This window comes from Microchirus variegatus (assembly GCF_963457635.1).
Source record: "Microchirus variegatus genome assembly, chromosome: 3".
Lineage (NCBI taxonomy): Eukaryota > Metazoa > Chordata > Actinopteri > Pleuronectiformes > Soleidae > Microchirus > Microchirus variegatus.
The window spans coordinates 9951153-9977500 of record NC_139804.1 but is presented as its reverse complement, the minus strand read 5'-3'; the positions used below and the strand labels follow the sequence as shown (position 1 = coordinate 9977500).

Below are 26348 nucleotides of genomic sequence, written 5' to 3'. Positions count from 1 at the left end.
CGACTCCCAGCCGCAGTCCCTTTTATGACTTTGACCCAGAGTCAGAAGACACTGTCGCTCATGAAACACCTCCACAATGGACGTTATTCTTCTTCTGCGGTTCAATGAACGCAACCGGATGTGCCCAGACTAGTGCCCGTAGCAGGAGGATCCGCTGTTCAGGAGGGGGTCGTACCTATGTTCCCCGGGTCCTATGTTCCCCGTTTTTCCCAAAAAAGGTCCACTTTGTATGTGACAGGGGAACATAGGACCCTTTTTTTGAAAAAGGGAAGGGTTAGGATTAGGGTTAGAGAAAGGGTCCTATGTTCCCCGGTCACATACAAAGCGGGGAACATAGGACCCGGGGAACATAGGTACGGTCCCTTCAGGAGAACCGTTGTTTACGTAACCGGACTGGGTTTTTTCAGAGATCTCGCTGAGCCCGAGATTACAATACAACACTGCGTTCTCAGCTAGGGTGACCACCCGTCCCGCTTAGCGCGCTGCCGCTTTCCAATTCGAAAAAAATGGAGAAAGACTGGGAAAATGAATATTTGTAGCTGAAAGGTGTTGAGGGGGATACTGAGAGGGCTTTTTGTGACTTTTGCAAAACGTCCTTCTCAATCGGACATGGAGGGGAACACGATGTCAAACGGCACAGACTCACGGTGACTCACAAGAAACGTGTCCAATAGAAAGAGACATCCAAATCTATGGATGCTTTCCTCCGACCTAAAAGCGTCTTTCTCGCTGTCAAAGTGACTGCTGCAGAGGTGATGAGTGTGTATAACACTGTCCAACACGCTACAGTTTTGTTTTCCTGCGCCTGCCTTTACTAACATGCAAGTTCGTGAGTTAAAGGTGAAGTAAGTAGTTTATAGTGCCATCTAGAGGAGAGGCTGAAACTTACAACAAAGAACTGCTGCTCTGCTCACCCCCTCCCTTCCCTGAGCGCTACGGTATCCTCAGCCGGTCAAATGTCGTCCTCGTCGTCTTTCTCCGTGTCAGCAGATGAGGTTCGTGAGGAGAGGGAGAGGGCGAGCTACCACGGCCGTAGCAGACGAAGCGGAGAGAGTGGAGGCGGGACTTCCGCTACGAGTAAAGCGACGCTTGATTTGTTCTCTCGCGTTTGTCTATACAGGCTCCCGTAGAAACATGGCGTCGTGCCAATGCAGTAGCGGCCCGCGACCATGTTATTTTACATGAATTTTTGAAACACTACGAAAATGAAACAAAGAATATTATACAGCGACTAGACAATGCAGGAGCACATAATATGTATAAAAAAGTGGATTTTGGGTAATATAAACCCATAAATACTACACAGTGTCCCTTTAAGACTTGTTTTTAACTGTTCCTGTGTTGTTGAATTTTACATTGTAGTTTATATAAAGTGGATAAATTGTAATGAAAAATAAATAAAATTAAATCGTAAGTGGAAGTGCATCTGTCAATACATTGAATGTTCAAAGTATTATTTAGAAAAAAATACTCATTGGTGGGCCTATTCATGAGTATACATCAGCAATTACACATGCTTAGGGGAATAGGGCATTATTAATATACCATGTAAGCTGGTATGTGCTAGAAATGGGTAAACCACTATCAGTGAGTCAGCCCGTGAGGTGGGGGCACCGCAGCGCCAGGCAGTGTCCCACATTGTCCCTCAGAAACATACCCCTTGTCCCCCCTTGGGCTTATTTGCAGGTCGTCACCCTATTCTCAGCAGTGGCTGAAATGTTTGTTTTGGACCTTCAGGGCTTCTTAAACAAGGTAATGACGCAGATATACACTAAAAAACAGCGTTAATTGGAACTTCCGGTCTAGGTCCGCTTTAACACATTTCTGTTTATGTTTCAGGGGCCATGTTCGTCTCATTGACTACTCTCTCTCTACCCTCTTTCTCGTTCTAGCTGCTTTTGCAATATCTCAGTAATATTAACTATACTACAAATGTATTTATTTACACAATACAGTTCTGTAACAAATAAAATATAAAAATCCTTCCTTCCTATCATATTGGGAGGGCTTTTGGTTTGAAAGTGCAGGCCGGAAGTACAACTTGTCACTGCTGTCGTGAACGTCGCTTTCTTCGCTGGGCTCCAGCACTAACTTTACCATTCCGGTTAAAATAACAGCTGGACAGACGGCCCCGAGAGGAGCCAGTCGCTGCTCCACCAACACACCGAAAACGAACTGTCTCGTCACGCGTTTTACCGTCAGTCACGGGGGGGGGAGGGAACGCGCTTTTCTCTGCTTTATCACACTGTGTGGACACGGTTGATATGTTTTAATATCGAGTGACGGAGGAGGCACGCGGATGCTCCGGGGATGATGGGACAGTAATTCTCCGGTTGTTGAGTCTGCGCCGCAGTAGCAACAGCAACAGCAACAGCAACAGCAACAGCGACAGCGACAGGACGACCGACAACCGACAACCACCAACACCGAAACTTACACCGGCAGCAGCCCCGCTTTCAGGCTGATGTGGTGGATTTAGAACAGAGAGGAGCAGCAGTGGGAGGCGAAAATGGGATTCCTGCACCAGCTCCATCTCCTGCTGTGGAAGAACATCTCTCTGAAGAGGAGGGGACCGGTAAGACACGGCGATGCTTCTCTCGAGGTTCACAGGGATTCGCGTTGGTGTTGCGAGTTTTTGTTTATGTGTTTGTTTGTGTCCTCGCAGAGCAGACGGGCGTGGGTTCAGCCTGCTGCTGTTGCTGCAGTGCCCATCACATGTTATTTCGGCAAAGTCTCCCAGCACCTGCCTCTGTCTGCAAATATCCCCCATCAGACATTTAAAAAAAAACAAAAAAACACCACTGCAGTAGGCTGTAAAAGTAGCATGATGATGCTGATAGTCATGATGATGCTGATGTTGTAAGTGTGTGTCTGTGTTGCTGGGAAGCTTTCCCTCTCTATGTGCTTCTCTTGTCAAACAGGTTGTTGCTGCTGCTGTTGACAACCAACAGTTGTGCAAAGAGCCAGTCTGTGTCCATCAGCTTTTTAGTCCAATGTCCAAGGACATTTGCAAATTGCAATGCTACAGAAGCACAGATAATAATAATAATAATTAAATATATTAAACATGCTGTGTAAAATCAGGAAATATAATAAGAAATATTTTAAAAGTATCATGTTTAGAATAGGGATACCAACTTTTCAGTGCTGGCCCAACCTGTTATGTAGCCGAATTTGAGTTGCCCCCTACCACCACCTCAGAATAGCCTGTGCTTCACTATTATTGATCGAAAATGTAACACTATAAATAGCATTCATTATAATTGTGTTACTTACTCCAATCCAGTGCCACCAGTGTTTCTTTTTTTTAGGATTGTAGTGCTGCAACGATTATTCGATTAATCCCTAAAATACACAATTTCTCAATTAATTGTCAACTCAATCACCAAGGTCAACTAATTTCATAATCGATTAATCTGTGTTACCGCTTCCCTCAAAAATTAAAGCATGACTCGAATAGGTGACCGAACACAGAAGTGACCAGAATGTCTCTCCAAATAAGGCTTCTGCATGTTAATATGACATAGCCCAACTCGTCGCTTGCGATCAGGAGCGTCAACTATGTAGTCGTGGTCATTAAGTTTTTCCTTAATCACATAAGGGCCAGTATAATGCGCCTGTAGTGCCGAGCCAAGAAGAGGACACATCATCACTTTATCTCCCGGTTTAAAGCTCCGGTGCTCGGCATCTTTAGTAAACCAATGCTTCATTTTGCTTGAGCGACAGACAGTGTTTTTCTTGGCCAGTTCGCAGGCACGATGTAGTTTAAAGCTAAAGTTGTTGACATAATCAAACAGATTTTGCTGCTTCGTATCACTCAGCCACTATTCCCGATGGAGTTTAAGGGGTCCACACACCATGTGTGCAAAAACCAATTCTGCAGGACTGAAACAGAGTGACTCCTGGAATTCCTCACGAGTTGCAAAAAGGAGAATGTGAACCCCCTCATGCCAGTCTTTATTAAACTCTGGAGCATAGACTTTATAGGCCGATTCCAATTCCTATCTTAACCCTCAATCTTAACCCTCAAGCTCAACCCTTATCTTAACTGGCCCTCAAAACCAGACAGTTACCACACACCACGGCTTATTGAAGGGTAAACGATAGCAAACGATCGCGCACACGCGATCGTTTGCTATCGAACTTTACGATCTTTTGCCGGCTATTGACAAAAGATCGTAAAATAAAAATAAATGTTACGCAACAATGACGTCAGTAATCCATAATATGGGCCTAAACTAAGATAATACAACCCTAACCCATTTTTATATCTTTATTAACAAAGAAAATACTTAATTTGTATCGCACTCGCTTCGCTGCTTTCGACGCCATCTTTCTTATGTGAAAACACGCAATGCATTCTGGGTAGCCCTTGCTCCCAAGGGTGGTCTCGGAAAATCTCAATATTGAGGGCAATACAGCCCTTAAACTTGCCCCTCAACTTAACTTTTTTGAGAATCGGGACAGCACTTGCACTAGCGGGAGCGCGCATTTTTGAGATTGAGGGTTAAGCAAGGAATTGGAATTCACCCCAAGAAAGACTTTAAAGTTTGATGAAAGTGTTTTATTGCTCCCTGGCTTTCTGGGTGGTACACACTGACATAGCAGTGAGCGACATTAAGTTGTTTCAGTACCTGAGCAAAAATACGCAACATAAAGTTTGAACCCTAGTCTGTCTGTATAAAGTGGATATGGAGGTACTACCTGTGACTTGACAGACATGGCAAGTAGCGCTGAAACGATGAATCGATGAATCGATTATTAATCGATAACTAAATTAATCGGCAACTATTTCGATAGTCGTTAATCAGTTTGAAGGTTTTTTCATGATTAAAACAACATTTCTGATTGTTTTAGCTTCTTAATTGTGAATATTTCCTTTGTTTCTTTACTCCACATAACAAAGAAATCATTAAAACTGAATCATTTAGGTTTGTGGACATTCGAGAACATCGTCATTTCCAGGTTTGACAAACACTGATCAACGTTTTTTTTGACATTTTATGAACCAAACGATTCATTGATTAATCGAGAAAATAAACGTTAGTTGCAGCTCTAATGGCAAGTGTTGCAATGACGTCTAACATCACACACGACGGCCAAAAGAAACAACGTAGGACACAGTCGTATGTTTTATTTATCCCTAAATGGCCAGCAAGTGGGTTATAGTGAGACAATTTCAGAATGGCAGGTCGACATGTGGCAGGAACAACAACCGGCTCAACAACACTCCAGTCGTCATCAGCGGATGCGTGTGGTGGTGTCCATTTAAGCACACGTACACCATCATTTAAATAATAACCAATAGGCAATAGTGAGTTTGAGTCTTTAAAGGCTCTGCCTTATTCAATGGGCCATGGGCTGTAATACATGGACAAAAACGATTGGAGATATTAACTCTAACCATGGGAGCAATGCTATTCAACTGCTGAATAGTCGAAGTTTGTATTATATTTTAAACTCCAGCGCATGAGAGCTAGTGAAAGTAATGCAGGGTTCACAAGTTGTTTGTCAGGACCGGATCTTGGACTCAATTGCACGAGAACAGAAGTTGGTTTCAAAAATAGGTTTATTTGGTAGATTAAGCAATTCAAAAAGGCGACCAAGGGTCCACACAAAAACCTCCCCAAAAATACAGAAAATAAATCTACAGCTAAGCTGCGAAAACTAGAAAATAAAACTACAGACTTGCTGCGAAAACTAGAAAATAAAACTACAGACTTACTGTGAAAAAACAGGGAAAACAAAAAGACAGCCTTGCTGTGAGAAAAAACAGAAAACAATACAACAGCCGTGCTGTGAGAAAAAACAGAAAACAATACAACAGCCGTGCTGCGTAGAAAAACCGAAAACAAAACGACAGCCTTGCTGCGATACAACCATGAACGAGGGAACAACTAGTTACAAACACAGCCACATAACGTTCTGAAACACACTGTGGTTTATTAAAAGAAAAAACGTCCCTGTATGTGGCTGAACACTAACGCTACGTAGATTAACAACGTTAATGAAAACTCACCCATAAGGAGATAGAGCGGTTTTAGCTTCACGTCATCATCTCAGACAACTACTGTGTCTGTCCTGCTCTCTTTCAGCCGCTGAATAATCCATCTTTAATCCGTCATTGTTTTTGTGACGATGAAGTCTGCTAACACGTTAGCATAAAGATCGCTAGCTTAAAATGCTAACGAGTCCACTCATCGAGCAGAAGGGAGATCTGTCTCTGTCTTTGTTAAGAAGTTCAACCACAGTTTAGTTATTGTCCGGTTCTCCTTGCCTTCCTTTGGTGAACAAAGCTTTGATGACGACTGCTTTGATGAAAATCCCTCATTTTGAAAAAATGTTTTACTCGTTTTGCACTGGGCCGACTTGTGCCCTCTTTGGCCGTGGCGGGCCACAAATGTCATCTTTGACTCAGTTGGAAGCAATTTAATCTGTCCATTTTGGAAAACATTATTTACTGTGGGTCTATTGATGCCAAAACAAGTGCAGATATACGCGAGTGAAGTGATGTTTGTGCTGTTTTTAAAAGCTGAGGCTGGATATTTCCTCAGGCTGCCTGCAAGATTTGTATCAGTGCCTGGTGCTTTTACTGGTGTCCTGATGAAGGGAAGGTTTTTGGTTTCTTGTGAAGGGGTGGGAAAGGATGGTGGCTATTTTTAACTTCACCTACCTTCAGCAATCAAGCTAAAAAGAGGCCCTGGAGAGCCTCTGGAATAATAATAATAGCAACAGCTGCGTCATTGCTGCCTATAGATTTATAATCACGCTGCCCTAGATTCATCTCATGAAAGCCATCCATAAGATTGAAGATCAGATCAGAATGATGTCGTCAGCACTTACCTGAGATAGCATGTGTTGTCTCTCTGACAGAGACTAATTCACAGACTAATTCACAGTGAAGCACAGTCCAAGAATAATCATTTAGTATTTGTTGTACATACAATATTCATGCCATGAAAACTAAAATAAATATGTAGCCTGTTGGTGCAGAATGACATTTAACTTCATTTCATTTGAGTTCATGTTTGAAGCTGGTAAAGTTACTGGTGTGATCACCTAATCCTCTAAGGAGTATGTTGTTGTTGCTGTATTGAATATATGATGAGATATGCTATATACATTGTTTATGTACACTGAGTCAAAAGACTAAGGCTTTCTAATTTTGAACAAATATTTAACTATTTTCTCTTTTTACTTTATATGATTACACTTACTATTAGTCACACGCTGCCTGTCTTTGATGCCTCTTCTGCCGAGTCACTTGGGTGGAGCTAACAGCAAATCTGCTGACCCAAGGTGAGTCAGCAGATTTGTTTGTTACTCTGCCATCTGTGTTGTAGAACCCAAAATACTTCCACACACTGACTGCTCAGGAGGACAGTCAAATTTGCTTGTGTCCTCCATTTTCAAACCAAAACTTTCGGTTAGTAAGTTCAAAAATGACAGAACTTAAAGGAGTATTTATGTCTGATTTACAGTCCATAAATATTGGGACATAGACACAATTTTCTTCTTTTTGGCTCTATACACCACTACAATGGATTTGAAATGAAACAGAAAAAGATGTGCTGCACAATTTCAGCTTTAATTTGAGGGTATTTACATCCAAATCAAGTGAACGGTGTAGGAATTTCAACACTTTCTATATGTGCCTCCCACTTTTTAGGGGACCAAAAGTAATGGGACAAACTAAGCAATTATAAAGCAAACTTTCATCGTTGTTTAATACTTTTCAGTCAATTACAGCCTGAAGTCTGGAAGGCATAGACATCATCAGATACTGGGTTTCATCCCTGGTGATGCTCTGTCAGGCCTCTGCTGTAACAGTCTTCAGTTCCTGCTTGTTCTTGGGGCATTTTCCCATCAGTTTGGTCTTCAGCAAGTGAAATGCATGCTCAATCAGATTCAGGTCAGGTGATTGACTTGGCCATTGCATAACATTCCACTTATTTTTCTTAAAAAAAACTCTGTCATAGTCATAAAAGGGACTGCGGCGGGGAGTCGTGAAGAAGCTATTTTTAAACATTGTTAAAACAATGTTTTGATAATGAGTAGCAGTGCATCCACCGTTCCAGAGGGGGGAGCTGCGCTTCTGAGAGCTGGTGTGCTGAATATGTCACTTCCGGGTACTGGCCAATCACAGGACTGTTGGGAAGCCTCTACGCTGGCTGGCCAATCACAACACAGTCTGTCTTCTGGATGTGAGAGTTGAGTCTGAAATATTGTGGCTGGGGAACAGCGTCAGAAAAGAGGATTTCTATGTAAGTAGACCTCCATAACTAACATATATGTGCAACAGGACCACTCTATGTGAGCTTTAAGATGCAATTATATAATCACTTTAGAATGGTTGAAGAATCATTACAGTTACCTCAAGATTCCCACCCATTCATGCCATAGTAAATCTACTTGACTTGACTTGAAACAAAAACCTACTGATCTTCAAAACCTTGATATTTTACTTGTGCTCCTGTTTTATAACAAACTGAAGTTAAAAACATTATCAAAACAACATAAAATACGTAACATACAATACAATACATAAGGAAAACCAAATGAAACGGATATAACTTGTGTGGGCTGTCTACTACAAATTCTTCAGAGGCAAAACACTCCTAATTTCTTCCTCACTTTGTACATGATGTCCACACTGCATGCATACAAGATAAAGACAATTTTAAAATACAATGACAAACCCATCTACCGTTTACAGCTTAATGCATCAATATGTAACACATTTTTGCAGAGCAGATGCAAAAAAATTATGTGTCTGACCTCAAAACAGATGCAGCATACAGTAACCGAACACTGCCCAGCTGTACTGACCAGTTAGGCTGAGCATCTGACCTAGATCTAGTCACTCTTTTAATCATCGTCTGACACAGGGCTGGATAAAAGCCACTGGCTGGGTGTCTAGAGAGAGAATTTTAAAATAAAGAGAAAAACAGCAGCCAAGCTAGACACATTTTCCCAGGGAGAGGAGAGGAATAAAACGAAGTGTGACAGAGGAAGCTTTTCAAGATGGAGGGGATGGGGAATAAAGTTGCTGACTGATAAGGGAACGTGCAAATCTGTAGCAGAAGGTCAACTGACAGCTAGATGAATTATATATGTTATCTGTAAAGTCTAATAGACTAGCAGCTGGTTCACTGAGGCCTGGTGCTGGAGACAGCAGAGGATATCTGTAAATCCTGTGAGATCAGTGCTGCAGTTTTTTCTCTATAAGGTACTTAATGCAGTTTATTTTAGCCTTTTGATCAAAGGGCTAAAATAAAGGGCTTTGTGTACTCAGTCAGAAATAATTGAGCCTAGATGTAAAAGTTTCCTGTATCAAAATTACGTAAGGTGTGTCATTTAAGGGTTGAGTGTGAGGAATAGAGCTCCGTATATCACTTCACACAATCAGCTCACAGCTACACAAGAAAAATTTGAGCTGTATGATAAACTTCAGTCTGGTTTTAGGAAAAAACCTTCTACAGAAACTGCATTGGTGAGAGTACACAATGATATCCACATTGCCTGTGACCAGTGTTGGGGTAGTTACTCACTAGTTACTACTACTAGTTACTTCTGTAAATTGTAATGAGATTACTTTACTAGTTACTAGGATTTGAAAAGTAACTTCACTACTTATTACTTTACTTTCCCGTTTCTTAATTTACTGTGTATGGACAAACATCACTTAGCCTGCCCACATAGTGTTTATTTTATAATGTATACAAAATGGCATGTAAAACCATATGATCCAACGCATACTGGATAATTTTTCTATGCCCAGTTGTATCCCCACATCCATATATGACACATATATAATGATTTTTATGACGAGGATCAAGTACAGTCGCAATGAAATACAGGAGATCCGAGTAGATCTTAGTAAAACGTGTTGACAGATTCTCAAGAGCGCACTTTGTATTGTTTTCACTCTGAGGTCTCAATATTTGTGTAGAAGACCTTTAGCGCTGTAATTAAGGGAATAACCAATGCATCAGTTTAGTTGACCTCTTTAGTTAACTGCTCAAAGAGAGAGAGAAGAGAGTTCTGTCACGGGGAGTTCATGATCTGCGCTGTAGCCAAGTTTCGCTTCATTGCGCAAAGAGACTTTCCAGCAGTTAATAGGTGCTGCCACAGTGTACATCTTGTTGGAATCGTTTTATTGGTGTTCCAAACTGATCTTGGACAGACTCTAAGCGGGTATAGACAGGCGTGTGCTGGGGGCAGTTTTTGCATGCATCATCACAACATTGTTTCGGTGGTTACCGCGGGAAACGGGAGGAAAAAAATAGGGCGTCTTTAGGGCACCCTGATGCCCTGCTGGCTAAAAGCCTGTTCCGCGTCTCCATATCCTTTTCCATTTCCCTCCTTCACACCAGCAGCTAAGTCACTCAAATCAATCTCCATGACAACAGTGCCAAGGCAAGCACTCACACAAGCAACACGCATGCACATCACTTAAACGGATCAGAACTTTACACACAGGCAAACACGGCATGGCTAACGCAGAAAAGAGCGTTACTATAGTCAAGTAAAGCAGTGTAGTTACCGATATTTTTAGTGTAATGCGTTACTTTACTTCGTTACCCAACAAAGTAATATGGTTACTGTTATCCGTTAGTTTGTAACTCGTTACCCCCAACACTGCCTATGACACTGGTCACTGCTCTTTACTTGTACTTCGTGACCTTAGCTCCATTGATCACCACATTCTGTGGAAAACAATATATGAGTGGATTGGCATATCAGGTGTGGCCCTACATTGGTTTGCATCCTATCTCCAGGATCTCTGACAGCAAAACTCTGACTCCTCGCTTCTGACTTGTGGTTTTCCATGGGGGTCAGTGCTGGGACCCATACTAGTTCCTCTATTACTCTGGGTCATATTATAGACAGTTTTAATGTTAATCACTTTTATGTGCATGACATACAGCTCCATTCCACTCCTGGAATGTGTAGATGCAGTAAATGACTGGATGGCTGAAAACTTTCTTCAGCTAATCATAATCCTTCTCTGCGTGAACTTGGTTTGGTAGACAGTAGGGAAAATGAATGTCAGTAGTTGATGGTATTATTCGAATATTAAAAACTCCAGCATTTGAGCTTGTGAAAGTAATGCAATTGTATTAAGCTAACTGGAACAGCTAGCAATATGCATTCACAGACCCTGGAAATGTTCATCTTCTGCAGCATCTAAAACATGTTGAGTTTAGAGGGGCAGCTTCAAGATGCATTAAGGAAATCTTGTAAATGTTTACTGTATTCACTGTAGTAGAAAGATTTGTGCAATCATTGATTAAACATTTGTTTTGAATTCTTTTAAAATATTACTTGTCATAAGTAACTGATCAACTTCCATAGTCAAGTGAATAATTGAAAATTCATGCCCATCCCTAGTAGACAAACTACCTGTTGCATGTGAGAACTTTTGAACTGCTGCGCCCTGTATTTTAACATGGTTGTTTAAACAAGGTTGTTTACCTTGGATAAATCGACATTGTCACCAAAATCAATCAGTTATTTTGCTGATTATTTTATTGTAGATTACATAATCACACAGCTTTTTCCACTGTGAAAAAGAGCCCCTTTGAACACTTTCCCTATCACGTTCACAACAATAACTCTTCCGAAAGCTCAGTGGGATTACAAGTTCAGGAGTTCCACTGGAACAGCGAAAAACAACAAATAATAAAAAATAGTTCAAAAACATCCAGCTAAAAGCTACATATAAGGACATTTTGCTCTTTGACTTAAAAGGCTTCTCACAAAGGAAGAAGATGGCATCAGCGGTACGAGCTGTGAAAGGGCTCCATTATCACTCAGAGCTAGCCCTCCTCCCTCTGGACTTGTAAATAGCTGAATGCATACATTATGTTACATCTATTTTCATAGTCTGTTTGTGCAATATCTGACATGGTATTTAGCTGTGAAATGGAGGGCACTCAACTTTTGCATATGCTGCCTTTGGCATTAAAAAGGCACAAAAAGTTGCTCTATTTGTATTTTGTATTTGACTTTAATGCATAGAGCTTCCTCTGTAATAACAGTTTAAACATGTAATGTGTCTTATTCAGATACATTCTGCTCACAACTGCCAAATGGCTGCTGTTTAGTGACTTTTACTACTATATCGTATTTCGTTGTTTTTTTTTTTTTTTTTTTTTACAGAATACTGAAGTTGTGTGTCTCTGAACACTAGCTCTATTCTCTATGGTGCTTTTGTTTTGAGCACAACTGTTGGCCAACCAACCTTCAGTACGCTTGGCTGCTAATCTGTGCCGCTCAGTGTTAGGCAGTAAGGCAAAACTTAGAAACACATTACAGTAATGTGATCACTTTACTTTCAGTAACAAGTACATCACAAGCCAATAACTACTGAGTAATTGATCCCTGTAAAGCAGTGATAACTTTGATGTTTGAGGGTCACATTGTTCACAGTCAGTCAGATAGCAGACAATGTGACCCACAGATTGGTCAGCTTGGTCTTTGTGTTCAGTGGTCAAACTGCTCTTGGAGCAGGGGAAGAGTTGCAGTGTGTGCTGCCCTCTAAAACTAAAGTAGATAAATGAGATGACATACGGCAACAAAAGTGTTTCGTTTAAAGTGTAACTCAACCCTGAAACATTTTTTTTCGGGTGTAAACCCATGTATATGTATATCTATATATATATATATATTGTATTTCTTGAAAGTCAGTTGTTGCTCTTATTTTGGGGCTGGATCTGTGAATCTTTTTCGTAGAGTGATAAAAGTCTGTGAATTCTCCGCTGTTTACATAATCGCGCTGACGCTACGTGCCGCTCTGTGCCGCTGTTCAATGAGTATGCTGTAACAGGTTTTTTCCGCTCCTGCGGGTTTGATCCATCAAACCAGGTTTATATGAGCTTTTAGCTGAGTTTCTGACCTTTCTGTGGGTATGCAGCATGTCTGTGTTTGTTAAAGTTAGACATGATTTTATGACGCTTTTGTCGCTGCGTCTGACGCTGCTCCTGGTAATGAGGACATCAGTAAAGAAGAGATTATCGCGATTAAAAAACATAACGCGTTAATGATGACTGTAATTCATTAATCATAATTAATGTGATAATTTGACACCCATAATAAAAATAAGTTTGGTAGCACTAACAGCTCATATCATGTGGCTGACTGGAAAAATAACTGGGAGTTAGAAAGGGCGTTTCGCGATTCTGCCTTCTCACGCCACGAGACAGGTTCGTGGCTATCGCGAGCTCGATTTCTCTACGCATATCGTTACAGCCCTAATATCTAGTAATGTTATTTGTTGATCCATGTTCAAATCTTCAAGTTTTGAAATTATTCATATGTATCTACTGCACTCCATGGTCAAACACCAGCGACTTCATTGAAATTTTGCCATTGGTTTTCTTACCCTGGATTTGCACTGGACGCGGCACATCAGCGGCACGGTCGCCGTTGCAAACGGCTTCCATTCTAATCAACGGGAGCATTTCCACTGGGCGCACTGCGGAACGTCTCAGCAGTGTCCCAGAAGCGGCTCGCCGCGCTGAAGCGCTTTCGATAGGTAGCAGTTCTATTTTTGCCGTTGCCGCTGCTGAACCAAGTAAATTTCAACAGTGCAGATCGCACCAGACAGGAAGTGCGACACAGACTAAAAGTAAAACATTTCCGCCCCACTTTCAAAATAAAACAAAACAATACGCAGGTCACAATGCCTGTCACAACTTCATGACCGTCATGACCGGTGCTACCCAGTTGTTTGATGGTTTGGTAGATTGTTGAAGTCAAATTTTTTGTCTACTTTTTTTTTTTTTTTTTTTACAGCAGCAGTAACAGCAGCAACGCAGGGGTGGAAATTATTCTACAGTGTACTACTTCATTTTAGGCTCAAAAACATGGCTGTAATGTCCATTATTGACCATCAGAACACCGGTAATAAATATGAGGGGCAAAAAAAAGAGAAAAAAGCGGACTCTCCGCTGGAACGCGTGCGTCGCCACTCGCCAGACGGCTCAGGTTTTTGAACCTGCGCTCGTTAGGTGTCCACCAGAGTGAAGTACAGTGATCCTGACTGGGTGAGATGCCGTCTTCATTTGTGTAGCGCTTGTGTTATGTCACAGCTACACAAGAAAAATTTGAGCTGTATGATAAACTTCAGTCTGGTTTTAGGAAAAAACCTTCTACAGAAACTGCATTGGTGAGAGTACACAATGATATCCACATTGCCTGTGACCAGTGTTGGGGTATTTACTCACTAGTTACTACTACTAGTTACTTCTGTAAATTGTAATGAGATTACTTTACTAGTTACTAGGATTTGAAAAGTAACTTCACTACTTATTACTTTACTTTCCCGTTTCTTAATTTACTGTGTATGGACAAACATCACTTAGCCTGCCCACATAGTGTTTATTTTATAATGTATACAAAATGGCATGTAAAACCATATGATCCAACGCATACTGGATAATTTTTCTATGCCCAGTTGTATCCCCACATCCATATATAACACATACATTTTGATTTTTATGACGAGGATCAAGTACAGTCGCAATGAAATACAGGAGATCCGAGTAGATCTTAGTAAAACGTGTTGACAGATTCTCAAGAGCGCACTTTGTATTGTTTTCACTCTGAGGTCTCAATATTTGTGTAGAAGACCTTTAGCGCTGTAATTAAGGGAATAACCAATGCATCAGATGAGTTGACCTCTTTAGTTAACTGCTCAAAGAGAGAGAGAAGAGAGTTCTGTCACGGGGAGTTCATGATCTGCGCTGTAGCCAAGTTTCGCTTCATTGCGCAAAGAGACTTTCCAGCAGTTAATAGGTGCTGCCACAGTGTACATCTTGTTGGAATCGTTTTATTGGTGTTCCAAACTGATCTTGGACAGACTCTAAGCGGGTATAGACAGGCGTGTGCTGGGGGCAGTTTTTGCATGCATCATCACAACATTGTTTCGGTGGTTACCGCGGGAAACGGGAGGAAAAAAATAGGGCGTCTTTAGGGCACCCTGATGCCCTGCTGGCTAAAAGCCTGTTCCGCGTCTCCATATCCTTTTCCATTTCCCTCCTTCACACCAGCAGCTAAGTCACTCAAATCAATCTCCATGACAACAGTGCCAAGGCAAGCACTCACACAAGCAACACGCATGCACATCACTTAAACGGATCAGAACTTTACACACAGGCAAACACGGCATGGCTAACGCAGAAAAGAGCGTTACTATAGTCAAGTAAAGCAGTGTAGTTACCGATATTTTTAGTGTAATTCGTTACTTTACTTCGTTACCCAACAAAGTAATATGGTTACTGTTATCCGTTACTTTGTAACTCGTTACCCCCAACACTGCCTATGACACTGGTCACTGCTCTTTACTTGTACTTCGTGACCTTAGCTCCATTGATCACCACATTCTGTGGAAAACAATATATGAGTGGATTGGCATATCAGGTGTGGCCCTACATTGGTTTGCATCCTATCTCCAGGATCTCTGACAGCAAAACTCTGACTCCTCGCTTCTGACTTGTGGTTTTCCATGGGGGTCAGTGCTGGGACCCATACTAGTTCCTCTATTACTCTGGGTCATATTATAGACAGTTTTAATGTTAATCACTTTTATGTGCATGACATACAGCTCCATTCCACTCCTGGAATGTGTAGATTGACTGGATGGCTGAAAACTTTCTTCAGCTAATCATAATCCTTCTCTGCGTGAACCTGGTTTGGTAGACAGTAGGGAAAATGAATGTCAGTAGTTGATGGTATTATTCGAATATTAAAAACTCCAGCATTTGAGCTTGTGAAAGTAATGCAATTGTATTAAGCTAACTGGAACAGCTAGCAATATGCATTCACAGACCCTGGAAATGTTCATCTTCTCCAGCATCTAAAACATGTTGAGTTTAGAGGGGCAGCTTCAAGATGCATTAAGGAAATCTTGTAAATGTTTACTGTATTCACTGTAGTAGAAAGATTTGTGCAATCATTGATTAAACATTTGTTTTGAATTCTTTTAAAATATTACTTGTCATAAGTAACTGATCAACTTCCATAGTCAAGTGAATAATTGAAAACTCATGCCCATCCCTAGTAGACAAACTCCTAGTAGACAAACTACCTGTTGCATGTGAGAACTTTTGAACTGCTGTGCCCTGTATTTTAACATGGTTGTTTAAACAAGGTTGTTTACCTTGGATAAATCGACATTGTCACCAAAATCAATCAGTTATTTTGCTGATTATTTTATTGTAGATTACATAATCACACAGCTTTTTCCACTGTGAAAAAGAGCCCCTTTGAACACTTTCCCTATCACGTTCACAACAATAACTCTTCCGAAAGCTCAGTGGGATTACAAGTTCAGGAGTTCCACTGGAACAGCGAAAAACAACAAATAATAAAAAATAGTTCAAAAACATCCAGCTAAAAGCTACATATAAGGACATTTTGCTCTTTGACTTAAAAGGCTTCTCACAAAGGAAGAAGATGGCATCAGCGGTACGAGCTGTGAAAGGGCTCCATTATCACTCAGAGCTAGCCCTCCTCCCTCTGGACTTGTAAATAGCTGAATGCATACATTATGTTACATCTATTTTCATAGTCTGTTTGTGCAATATCTGACATGGTATTTAGCTGTGAAATGGAGGGCACTCAATTTTTGCATATGCTGCCTTTGGCATTAAAAAGGCACAAAAAGTTGCTCTATTTGTATTTTGTATTTGACTTTAATGCATAGAGCTTCCTCTGTAATAACAGTTTAAACATATAATGTGTCTTATTCAGATACATTCTGCTCACAACTGCCAAATGGCTGCTGTTTAGTGACTTTTACTACTATTTTGTATTTCGTTCTGTTTTTTTTTTGTTTTTTTTTACAGAATACTGAAGTTGTGTGTCTCTGAACACTAGCTCTATTCTCTATGGTGCTTTTGTTTTGAGCACAACTGTTGGCCAACCAACCTTCAGTATGCTTGGCTGCTAATCTGTGCCGCTCAGTGTTAGGCAGTAAGGCAAAACTGAGAAACACATTACAGTAATGTGATCACTTTACTTTCAGTAACAAGTACATCACAAGCCAATAACTACTGAGTAATTGATCCCTGTAAAGCAGTGATAACTTTGATGTTTGAAGGTCACATTGTTCACAGTCAGTCAGATAGCGGACAATGTGACCCCCAGATTGGTCAGCTTGGTCTTTGTGTTCAGTGGTCAAACTGCTCTGGGAGCAGGGGAAGAGTTGCAGTGTGTGCTGCCCTCTAAAACTAAAGTAAATAAATGAGATGACATACGGCAACAAAAGTGTTTTGTTTAAAGTGTAACTCAAACCTGAAACATTTTTTTTCGGGTGTAAACCCTTGTATATGGATATCTAGTAGGGCTGTAACGATACACAAACTCACGATTCGATTCGTATCACAATTTTTGACCCACGATTTCGATACATTCCACAATTTTTTTTTAATTTTAAAAACATTTTATTTAAACAACATTTACTTGTATAAAAACTTAATGTAACATTTAATAAAAATATTTTTGAACACTGTGAACAGATTTGAACATACATAAATCAATAAAAAAACAAAGATTTCTCTCTTTTCTGTAACAAAATAATACTGTTAAAAAATACAAAGTAAATGATCAATCAGACTGGGATTTGTCCCCAAAGCATGCTGGGAAGTGTAGTTCTTCATGAGAAGCAGTTTTGTTCCAGTGGAAATAACTTGTTTTGATAAACAGCAAAGGTAAAACAACATTTCCGCTTGTATTTCTTGAAAGTCAGTTGTTGCTCTTATTTTGGGGCTGGATCAGTGAATCTTTTTCGTAGAGTGATAAAAGTCTGTGAATTCTCCGCTGTTTACATAATCGCGCTGACGCTACGTGCCGCTCCGTGCCGCTGTTCAATGAGTGTGCTGTAACAGGTGTTTTCCGCTCCTGCGGGTTTGATCCATCAAACCAGGTTTATATGAGCTTTTAGCTGAGTTTCTGACCTTTCTGTGGGTGTGCAGCATGTCTGTGTTTGTTAAAGTTAGACATGATTTTATGACGCTTTTGTCAGTGCGTCTGACGCTGCTCCTGGTAATGAGGACATCAGTAAAGAAGCGATAATCGCGATTAAAAAACATAACGCGTTAATGATGACTGTAATTCATTAATCATAATTAATGTGATAATTTGACACCCCTAATAAAAATAAGTTTGGTAGCACTAACAGCTCATATCATGTGGCTGACTGGAAAAATAACTGGGAGTTAGAAAGGGCGTTTCGCGATTCTGCCTTCTCACGCCACGAGACAGGTTCGTGGCTATCGCGAGCTCGATTTCTCTACGCATATCGTTACAGCCCTAATATCTAGTAATGTTATTTGTTGATCCATGTTCAAATCTTCAAGTTTTGAAATTATTCATATGTATCTACTGCACTCTATGGTCAAACACCAGCGACTTCATTGAAATTTTGCCATTGGTTTTCTTACCCTGGATTTGCACTGGACGCGGCACATCAGCGGCACGGTCGCCGTTGCAAACGGCTTCCATTCTAATCAACGGGAGCATTTCCACTGGGCGCACTGCGGAACGTCTCAGCAGTGTCCCAGAAGCGGCTCGCCGCGCTGAAGCGCTTTCGATAGGTAGCAGTTCTATTTTTGCCGTTGCCGCTGCTGAACCAAGTAAATTTCAACAGTGCAGATCGCACCAGACAGGAAGTGCGACACAGACTAAAAGTAAAACATTTCCGCCCCACTTTCAAAATAAAACAAAACAATACGCAGGTCACAATGCCTGTCACAACTTCATGACCGTCATGACCGGTGCTACCCAGTTGTTTGATGGTTTGGTAGATTGTTGAAGTCAAATTTTTTGTCTACTTTTTTTTTTTTTTTTTTACAGCAGCAGTAACAGCAGCAACGCAGGGGTGGAAATTATTCTACAGTGTACTACTTCATTTTAGGCTCAAAAACATGGCTGTAATGTCCATTATTGACCATCAGAACACCGGTAATAAATATGAGGGGCAAAAAAAAGAGAAAAAAGCGGACTCTCCGCTGGAACGCGTGCGTCGCCACTCGCCAGACGGCTCAGGTTTTTGAACCTGCGCTCGTTAGGTGTCCACCAGAGTGAAGTACAGTGATCCTGACTGGGTGAGATGCCGTCTTCATTTGTGTAGCGCTTGTGTTATGTCACAGCTACACAAGAAAAATTTGAGCTGTATGATAAACTTCAGTCTGGTTTTAGGAAAAAACCTTCTACAGAAACTGCATTGGTGAGAGTACACAATGATATCCACATTGCCTGTGACCAGTGTTGGGGTATTTACTCACTAGTTACTACTACTAGTTACTTCTGTAAATTGTAATGAGATTACTTTACTAGTTACTAGGATTTGAAAAGTAACTTCACTACTTATTACTTTACTTTCCCGTTTCTTAATTTACTGTGTATGGACAAACATCACTTAGCCTGCCCACATAGTGTTTATTTTATAATGTATACAAAATGGCATGTAAAACCATATGATCCAACGCATACTGGATAATTTTTCTATGCCCAGTTGTATCCCCACATCCATATATAACACATACATTTTGATTTTTATGACGAGGATCAAGTACAGTCGCAATGAAATACAGGAGATCCGAGTAGATCTTAGTAAAACGTGTTGACAGATTCTCAAGAGCGCACTTTGTATTGTTTTCACTCTGAGGTCTCAATATTTGTGTAGAAGACCTTTAGCGCTGTAATTAAGGGAATAACCAATGCATCAGATGAGTTGACCTCTTTAGTTAACTGCTCAAAGAGAGAGAGAAGAGAGTTCTGTCACGGGGAGTTCATGATCTGCGCTGTAGCCAAGTTTCGCTTCATTGCGCAAAGAGACTTTCCAGCAGTTAATAGGTGCTGCCACAGTGTACATCTTGTTGGAATCGTTTTATTGGTGTTCCAAACTGATCTTGGACAGACTTGGATCAACAAATAACATTACTAGATATTAGGGCTGTAACGATATGCATAGAGAAATTGAGCTCGCGATAGCCACGAACCTGTCTCGTGGCGTGAGAAGGCAGAATCGCGAAACGCCCTTTCTAACTCCCAGTTATTTTTCCAGTCAGCCACATGATATGAGCTGTTAGTGCTACCAAACTTGTTGGGCCATAAGTGTGGTACTTTTTAATGAGTAACTATCAATAGTTTACAAGTAACTCCCCCAAAACGGGAGCCAGTAAGCTTTTGCTGCGTTGGGAAGCAGCCGCAGCAGTCTTAGCTCATTGGAAAAAGAGTCTCAGGCTGATGAATTATTGAGAGCTTCTTCACTCCTCCAGAGGAAATACGCTTAAGATAGAAAGAGAATGACTTAGATGAAATCTACAGATGAGAAAACGGGAACAAGAAACAAGGCATGAGAAGATAGAAGAGAGCGGGGCCTCCAAATGCTAATATTGCATTAGTTGATTTACAGAACACAACAAAAAGATTGCAGGGACTGATATCACAGTTATATTCTCAATTAATGTCTCTGGAAAACCATGACTTCTCAAAATTTAAGAATAGGTGGGAGTGCGAGTTGTCAGACAGACACTGGAAGGATGCACTACAAAGGATTAACTCGTCCTCATCCTGTGCATGCTTGGGGCTCATTCAGTTTAAAGTAGTGCATAGGACTCATTTCAGTAGGGCTAGGTTAGCAGATATATATCCAGCAACGGACAGGAGTTGTAATAGATGCTCTTTCTCTCCAGCTGATTTAACACACAAGTATCCGAAGTCACAATAGTTCAAATTAAGTCCTGTCCGTTGATTGCAATATTTGGTATTCCAAAGGAGAGTTTAACTTTAATCCGGGTCCAATTGGACATTATTGCTTTTACATCACTTCTTGCCCGTCGTAGAATCTTAATGGTTTGGACATCTGCTATTCCACCAGTGGTGGCCGCATGGTTAAAGGATATTTTATTTTTTCTTAAACTAGAAAAAGTTAAATTAATTTTAAAAGGGTCGGTCCAGAAATGTTATTCAAAATGGCAACCTTTTGTGACATACTTTGAGAATCTTAGGGCCTGATTTACTAAGATTCCAAATAGAGAGCGCTAAATTGCATGCACGAGCATAAAGACTGCGCCTGCTACTGGATTGCATTTTGCGGTTGACCTATTAAGATTGTGACCGCAATTGACTGCAGGCGCAGAAGTGGTTAAGACCGCCCTATTTAAATGAGGATTTTGCGCTAGTCAAGGGTTGTTAACATGGAGAAAGAGCAGACTCAACGGAAGCGCAGAATGAAATTTGAAGCCACTGAACAGAAAGTACAGCTGACATTCTGCGATGAGCAGATAACGGAGATCGAGGGATATGACATCCTTGTTCCCTGGGTCCATAGGACCTTTTATTATTATTATTATGATTATTATTATTATTATTATTTTAATCCTGCGTCTGTATTTTGGACAGCTCCATCATTACCTGACATATCAAACAAAGAAAACTATGGACTATGGATGTTGCCATAAAAAAAAAGGTGCTGCACTCTCCTCCTGACTCACCTGCAGCTCACTGACAGCTGCCAGGGGGCGCTCTGCTGTTTCTCTCAATATGACACATAGGTCTACTTTCAATAGATGTGTGACTTTTTTGTCAATAAGAAAATAAATAAAGCGGATCATCACAACGGCTTTTTAGTCCCAGTCCGTCCCTGGCTTCATCTGTGTTCATTCAGTCAGGCTGATTTTCCATTACGCGTGCCAACAGCCTTTGATTTGACGTCAGAGGCGACGGGACAATCGATATAGATGATATATCTATAGCTGATTCAGATAGTTACATTAAACAGTGATTGTTGTGTTGATTTATTGCATTTAAATGTTCCTGGAACTGTGGAAACCTGCCTGTGAGGTTTTGGTGATGTGTGCGCACTGTGCCGCCTGCGCTTCGTCGTGCACCGAGAGTAGACCAGGTTAGAGCAGGACCCGTTAAGGTAAATCGGGGTTCTCCGTTCCTCCGGTCTTAACCGGGGAACATAGGTACGACCCCTCCTTGAACCACAAACTGCAGACCAAGGTAAGCCCATACCTGTACTAAACACACATTTCTCCTCTGGATATCTATATTTAATTTATTCAGATATACCAAATAAGAAATTAATGTGCCTCATCTGTGAACGCGTAGTTGAACATGCTCTGGAAAAGCGTAATTTCCTGATTTACAAATAGTATTTTTGTTTATGGATTTCTCAGAGGATATGTGCGTAACCGCAGCTATGTGTGCGCACCGCTGTGCCAGTTAAGACCTGCCTTTCAAACGTGCTAATTATAGACGCAAAAAAATAGGCACCACAATCAGTTTCAGGTTTGATAAACCACTTTGCGCGTGCTAAAATAACACATTTACTTATATATTTTCTCCTCCCATCACACGCAAAATTGCAAACGCCCCACATTACATATGCATTAAGGCAAGACCGCTAAATGGGTTGCGAGTGCTATTTTTCCCGTCTGAGGGACGCACTCCTCGTTGCGCCCTGTTAGTAGATCAGCATCAACACAAAGTTTTTGCACGCTCAAAGCTTTAGTAAATCAGGCCCTTAGGGTATTACCTGATGCATGAAACACCTTTTTCTTTTCTGTTCTACTTTGTTTTCTCTCCGTTTCTTTTTTAACTTTTCCTATGTATGTTTATTCAAAACAATGGTCACCACCTTGGTGTGGAAGGAACTGAGTAGCCTGATTGATAGTGAAACTGTGACTGGAAGGTTCAAGTCCCTGCCAAGTCGAGAGCTTGGGTGCCACTGAGCAAAGTACCCAATCCCCATTGCTCATTGTTAATTGGACACTCTAAATTGACCCCACTGAGTTGCGTCAGGAAGGGCATCCGGCATAAAACTCTCTGTCAAATCATGTGTATGGATCACTGGCCGTGGCTAACCCTACACAGGCAGAAGCTGAAAGCAAACGAAAATAAAAAAGAGCTGAACAGGTGGCAAGATAAATCAGCATGGCTGGGCTGCAGGACTAAATGAAATGAAGAGGCCTCTTGGATGAGAGGTGAAACAACTTCAAGAAAAAAGTATCTTTGCTACAGACTCAATGGAATGAGATGATGGACTCTTGTCTGTGTTCAACAGAGTCTGGCGGCTCTGACAGCGTTTTGCATTACTTGCATATCTGTGCAATACCATAGCCTGTGATATCCGAAAATAATGTACTATGCCAACTAGTAATATCAGCACAATAACTGTTGAGGAATATTTAGATTATTTGTCTCTGTGTTCAGCGAGACTGAACATAGGAGCTCAGCTTAGCGGCTGAGACACAAATAGACTGTTAACGGGTGCATCTGCAGTTATAAAACGAATCAACAATTATAAGACTAAAACACTGAATACATGTACACATGTATATATGAGAGAGAGAGAGAGAGAGAGAGAGAGAGAGAGAGATGTTTGAATGAGTGTTTGTGTGCTTACTGAAAGAGACCACAGCAACATTTGTACTTGTTTTGTAGATCTTTGGTTCAGTTAATGACTTACATTAGAGATGAAGCCCGTTTATTTTGCTGAATACAAACAACACACCTCCTTACTTTGATACTGACTGTGTCCTATTAGGCTTCAGTTAATCCATGCAGACTGAGTGGACTGACGGTCCTTCATCCTGATTACTGGAGAACATCTTCATATTCATCAGTGCTAAACACTTAAGCCAAATGAAACTGTGCAGCAGCTGCAGCCATAATTTAACCATTCTCACTAAATGGGCCTTGTTTTTTGGCTGCAGTGCCACTTTAAAAGACAAGCATGATTAGAGGGAAAGGTTAAGTGATGTTTGCCTGGACTCGGGCTTTGCTGCAGCATGGATCACATCAGACTGTTGTTTTTTAGTTGTCGAGTGATGCTTTGTGAGAGAGGCAGGTAACTTGTGATACTTTTTGGAACTACTTTCTGATTTTGTCTGAAACTATTTCTCCTGTTAGGTCCAGTCATATTTAATAGTCAAAATAATTTTTTGGAATCCTGTTTTTAGTTGAAGCATGAATAATTGTGTCTTCACAGAAACTCGCCCATTGTACACTCATTTTACAAAATTGTTGAACAGGATTATTTTGACTCAGGTAATTGTTTTTGTTGGCTGCATCTTAGTTATGATTGCTGATTTTTGCTTGATTAGGTTATCATTTTTCCTGCTCTACTATCTCTTTTTGATCTCACTGTTTCAACCGACTACATGATGATTCGACAAAGACTAAAAACTAAGGGTGCTTTCATACCTAAATTGTTGTTCCGAAACTGGTGGCATTTCTCTTCTAGATTGGTTCTAATCGGCTTGTGTGAACACAGCAGTTGCACACCGTTCCAGGCACAAATCAATCTCTCGAAAGGAGTGGATCGTTAGCAGTGTGTGCGCAATTTACGAGTAGTATACAGCTGCATTCACCCACAAACCGCTACAACAACAACAACAGCGCTGCAATAGTGCCATTGTTCATAGTTCACCATTTCAGTTTTTAACTAGTTCAAAGTTCAGTTGTCTTGTTTTAGGTGAGAAATGAAAATGAAAGAGACTGAACTTGTTTTTCAAACTATGACTTTCAAATTCAAAACTGAGGTCGTTCGAACTTGTTTTTTCAGCGTAAGTGACATAACTTGCACAGAAAGATTAGGTTTATATTGTCTCTATGTGAGACAATGAGTAAAATATCCATAAATAATCCTAAGAAGAGCTGGCTGCGTCTGTGTTCTCCGTGTCTGTAACATCTCTTCTTTCACTTCACGGGAAGTGTGAGGACAGCATCGCTCAAAAGAAAAAAAACAAAAAAATACAGCAGCAGCAGTCATTAACAGATTCTCTTTTTTCCCCTTTTGTTCCTGTTAAGAGGAGTTTTACCTGAGAGATCAGATATCTGGGATTTATTTACCTGTGTTTTGTGATCTGGAGGTGTACTTTTTTTGACCCTCCAGGTGGGCAGTAATATGTGTATTTTCACTGCCGTGTCTCACTTTGTTTAATGTGTACAGTGTGCTTTCCTGCAACTTTAAAGCTGACAACGACATGCTGTTTCTAAAGTGCGAGCAGGTCATGTCACTCAACTCATCAGGAGAAAACAAATCCCGTAAAGTTTAATTGGACCTCAACATTGACATTTGTCGGCAGGCTTTTAGTCAGCAGGGTATCCGGGTGCCCTACTTTTAGGCAGGACGCCCGAAAGCCGCCCTATTTTTCCCCCGGTAACCACCGAAACGATGTTGTGATGACGTGCGGGTATAGACAGGCGTGTGCTGGCCGTAGTTTTTGCCGTGTCCGCATTTGGTGATTTTCATAGTCTAATAATGGTCAGGCAGCGGCTGCACAAGCCATTCACCATTGCGTTCTATTACAGAGCAAAGGCACAGACCTTCTCTGCCTTTCTGTCTCATCGGCGTGTATGGGAGTGTTTGCACATGCGCACTCAGTTTCCCGTTTAGTTACAAATGTACGTCAAAAAGCACACGCTACGCTGCCTATTGACGTTACTGTACTATGTTTGTGCTGCATTTACGTTCACATGCTTTCGTGAATTGTCAACACACCGTCACGCCCTCTCTCTGTTTTACGTTCAGCAATTTAGTGGGAGGTGTAATGATGGCTCTACAAGAGAGGCTTAAACATTGCTTAAGGCTGGCATCTGATGAAAAACGGAAGCTTTTATTAGCGGGAGACCCACGCCTGAGCTACCAGACCTTCTCCAAAGTAAGGGACAGAAAATAATACGTACTTTTCAAAAAGAGTGGAATAAGAAAAAGGACCGAGCAACTGTAAACTCTGTAGACTCTGTAAACTGAAGGCCAAGTCAGGAGACTTGTATAACTCTGTCTTCGACAACTTTGCGAAGAAGGAACGGCACATGAACTTCATCTTCAAATGAAAAAGCAAGTTTTAACGCATGCACACACACCGTTTAAGTTTCTGTTATAGTACAGTACTTCAATCTTGATGTTCTCAGATTGCATGGTGCACTGTCTGCAACGTATGAAATACTAATTTAGTGTGTGTACGTCTTGGTCCGTGACTGCCTGCCTACCCTAGAGCTCACCGCACGTCACTGGTCCAAGATCAGTTTGGAACACCACAAGATTCCAACAAGATGTGAGTACACTGTGGAACAGCACCTATTAAATGCTGGAAAGTCTCTTTGCGCAAAAGAGAAACTTGGCTGCAGTGCAGATTATGAACTCCCTGCAACACTCTCTTCTCTCTCTCTCTTTGAGTAGTTAACTAAAGAGATCAGCTCATTTGATGCATCTGTTATTCCCTTAATTACAGTGCTAAAGCGTCTTCTAAAGAAAGAATGAGACCATGGAGTAAAAACAATGAAAAGTGCGCTCTTAAGAATCTGTCAACACATTTTACTAA

General features: G+C 41.0%; 1 protein-coding gene across 1 annotated transcript in view; it reads left to right on the top strand.

Annotated features, from left to right (window-relative positions):
* Window positions 1–2509: 2509 nt before the first annotated feature.
* The window catches only part of LOC310924645 (ATP-binding cassette sub-family A member 2-like), a gene marked incomplete at both ends in the record, with an annotated part of 53689 nt that continues 29850 nt past the window's right edge, over window positions 2510–26348 (top strand). The window contains one exon of the mRNA XM_083886433.1: window positions 2510–2575. Coding sequence (XP_083742559.1) covers window positions 2510–2575 — 66 coding nt within the window. The remainder of the gene's footprint in view (window positions 2576–26348) is intronic.